This window comes from Anarrhichthys ocellatus, unplaced genomic scaffold (genome assembly GCF_004355925.1).
Source record: "Anarrhichthys ocellatus isolate YVR2014 unplaced genomic scaffold, GSC_Weel_1.0 scaffold6756, whole genome shotgun sequence".
Taxonomy (NCBI): domain Eukaryota; kingdom Metazoa; phylum Chordata; class Actinopteri; order Perciformes; family Anarhichadidae; genus Anarrhichthys; species Anarrhichthys ocellatus.
The window spans coordinates 1-2693 of record NW_022286730.1 but is presented as its reverse complement, the minus strand read 5'-3'; the positions used below and the strand labels follow the sequence as shown (position 1 = coordinate 2693).

Below are 2693 nucleotides of genomic sequence, written 5' to 3'. Positions count from 1 at the left end.
TATATATATATATATATATATATAAAAAAAAAACAACTCAACTGCATAGTTGTGAATCAGCTGTGAAGTATCTGGACATTTCTGTCTTGACTCACACTGGTTGCCAAGATGGCTGAACGGCCTACAGCTGCAGGCTTTTTCCTTTTTGAATGGAGACGTCTAACTGCTTTCTGTACGGGATTCATTTCATGTTTGTTTTTGTCATCTGACACTGAGCCTAACGGACATTAGCGCTCATTCTCCAAGTGTCTCCCCCACCCATATTGTCAGACTGCCACGAGGACAGGAAGCGGAGCTGAAGCATCCAATCCTGGAGCAGGAGCACCGCACACGACACGTGATGCAGGCTTGAAACACATGACTTAGAAACCCACAAAGGGCTGCTCCATGTCTGTTTGTAAGCAAACGAATGTACATAAAGAAAATCAGGATCCAAAGTGTCAACACAGGGTATTGAATACCTTTTCACTGAACTCTGTTGCACATGGCCGTGGGCTTTGAACCGGGGACACTTTGGTGTATTTCTCTGTAGCTCAATTGCTTCTTATAGGAACATAATGATCAGATTTTTAACCAAATATAATATTTGGCATCTATCAACATTTTTGGATCTTCTATTAATTGAAAATTTTAAAAAGCAACAAAAAAGAATCAATAATACATGAAATACCTGTTTATTTACAAGTATTACGATGCAGTTTTCTTCGTTTAGAAGGCTGGCTTTGGGGAATTACTTTTCGAACATCGCCTAACAAACACATCCTACACGTGGCAAAGTTCACTCGTAGTCTGCAACAAGTGTTGAAGCAGGTTTAACTAGATTATTCAACAAACAAACATAGCATTTGAAGGAGTGGCCCTGTGGTCACTCACACAGGGAGGCGAGGAGACCTATGAACACCTTTCTCAAACACTCTCAATGCACAACCATTCACACGTATTTACATTTCTGGCAAACACTCGCACATGCACCTGCCTACACACACTCACTCTGGGATATGTTTATACTCTCACACACAATCGCAGCTCTATCACACATCCTCTCACACACACTCGCAATTTCCCCAAACTAAACTCTGATAAGCAAGCTTTATCTGCGCTGTAAAGAGGCCCCCGCGGAGGGTTTCTGACCTATGAAGGAGCGCCTCTTGGTGTTGAGTTCAGTGGCCGTGCGGACGCTGGTGCACAGGTTCAGCATGATGAGCATGGTGGCGATCATGATGATGCTCTGCCACAGCAGCAGGGTCTCGAAGTAGCGGCCAAATCTGATGGAGAGAAGAAAAATGTGCTAACATGTAGCAGGCATGGAACACAACTACACATGCTGGATTTTACTACTGCTATGGAACTTCAGCAGAAGCTTGTACAATGTTAATAACCTCTAGGAAGATATCAGGAAATAATCCCAGAAGGGTTTTTGTCACTCTTAAATACCCGCCACGTACCTGCCACATTAGACAGTTTAGAGTGAACTGCTCAGTAGTTTGATGTTTTGGTTTAGTCAGGGACTCATGTGCTTTTGCCTGTACCTGGTTAGTACTCCAGTTTAATTAAATAAAATGCACCTATCACTTTAAGATTACTGGAAACCATAATTAAATCCAGCATGTATCCAATCCACCAGTTATTCAGTTACCTTGTGTAGGTGGTAACTTGTGAGTGGAGCATCTGTTGGTCATAATTTGTATCCAGCATCTCTTGAAGAATTTATTCTTGAAACATATTAACTCTTGTTCCATAAAGTATAAGCTATACTTCTGCATTATAAGCAAGTACAGAAGCTGGTCTTGTTGTGAGTGAACAGACAGGAGGAGGTGTTACCTGAAGAGTATCCGTAGGATGTTAGCCACCAGGAGGACCAGGCACACGTACGTGGAGAAGCCCTCTGCGTTCTGGGTCCGGCGGATGTCTCTGTACTGGGGCACGTAGGGCACCACCCCACCGAACACCATGGCACCAGCGGCGATCCACGCCACCAGGTCGTGAAACACGGACACAATCTGGTCAAACACCTCATCCTCCATTGTTCAGCTGCTAACGGAGAAGTTGTACAGTGATGTCAGCTGGCCGTCACTGGCTCGATGGAGACTGTTACGCGGTGTTTATCCTCCCTTTGGTTCCTTGTAGTGACTTGTAACATCCGTGTTGTTCGTGCATAGTCCTGACACGAATCACACAGACGGTACAGTCATATCTGAGAACAGTCCAAACAGTGGGGACGTCAATATGCTACTGTACCGACAGAACGACGCTCACTAAAGGCAGCGGTGGTTTGTTGCAGTGGAGCAGACGGCCGTTAAGCTGCTCATTACGTCACATTTCTCAACACTCCTGTTGATGCTAGCTGTCGTTGTTTGACAAGGCTGCACCAAACTCAAGAAGAAGAAACTCCAACGGTTCCTGATGTTGTATAAAATGCTATCGGAATAGGCAATACACTTGTCAAAAAAATGGTATTCCTTTTGTGCTAGCGCCCCAAATTGTGACTGTAGTTTCTTCACTGACTGGCTCATCTGTGTGGCTTCTTCTTTGGTGCTTATTGCATTCTTTTTTTTCTTCTTCTTCGGGTTTCATTGGACCATTACCGCCACCTTCTGCTCCGGAGTGTGGATCAGCCAATAGACCTACAATCTTCCCCCAAACCAAAACAAACAAATAAAAAAAAAATACAGAAATAAAATACTATACTATAC

At 43.9% G+C, this 2693-nt stretch overlaps 1 protein-coding gene across 1 annotated transcript; it reads right to left on the bottom strand.

The window, feature by feature from the left end:
* Nucleotides 1–32: 32 nt before the first annotated feature.
* On the bottom strand, nt 33–2525 carry LOC116380308 (solute carrier family 66 member 2-like). The gene is made up of 2 exons (XM_031842246.1): nt 1822–2525; nt 33–1265 (listed from the first exon to the last, which is right to left on the bottom strand). The coding sequence occupies exons 1-2, from the start codon at nt 2022–2024 to the stop codon at nt 1091–1093; spliced, it is 378 nt and encodes a 125-aa protein (XP_031698106.1). The 5' UTR covers nt 2025–2525; the 3' UTR covers nt 33–1090.
* Between the last annotated feature and the right edge of the window lie 168 nt (nt 2526–2693).

Bases quoted from the DNA above. Each gene is read 5' to 3' on its own strand.
- LOC116380308 (XM_031842246.1), bottom strand. From the start codon at position 2,024: ATGGAGGATGAGGTGTTTGACCAGATTGTGTCCGTGTTTCACGACCTG. The intron at 1,266-1,821 runs GTAACACCTCCT...TCTCTCCATCAG, and splicing joins ATCCTACGGATACTCTTCAG to ATTTGGCCGCTACTTCGAGA.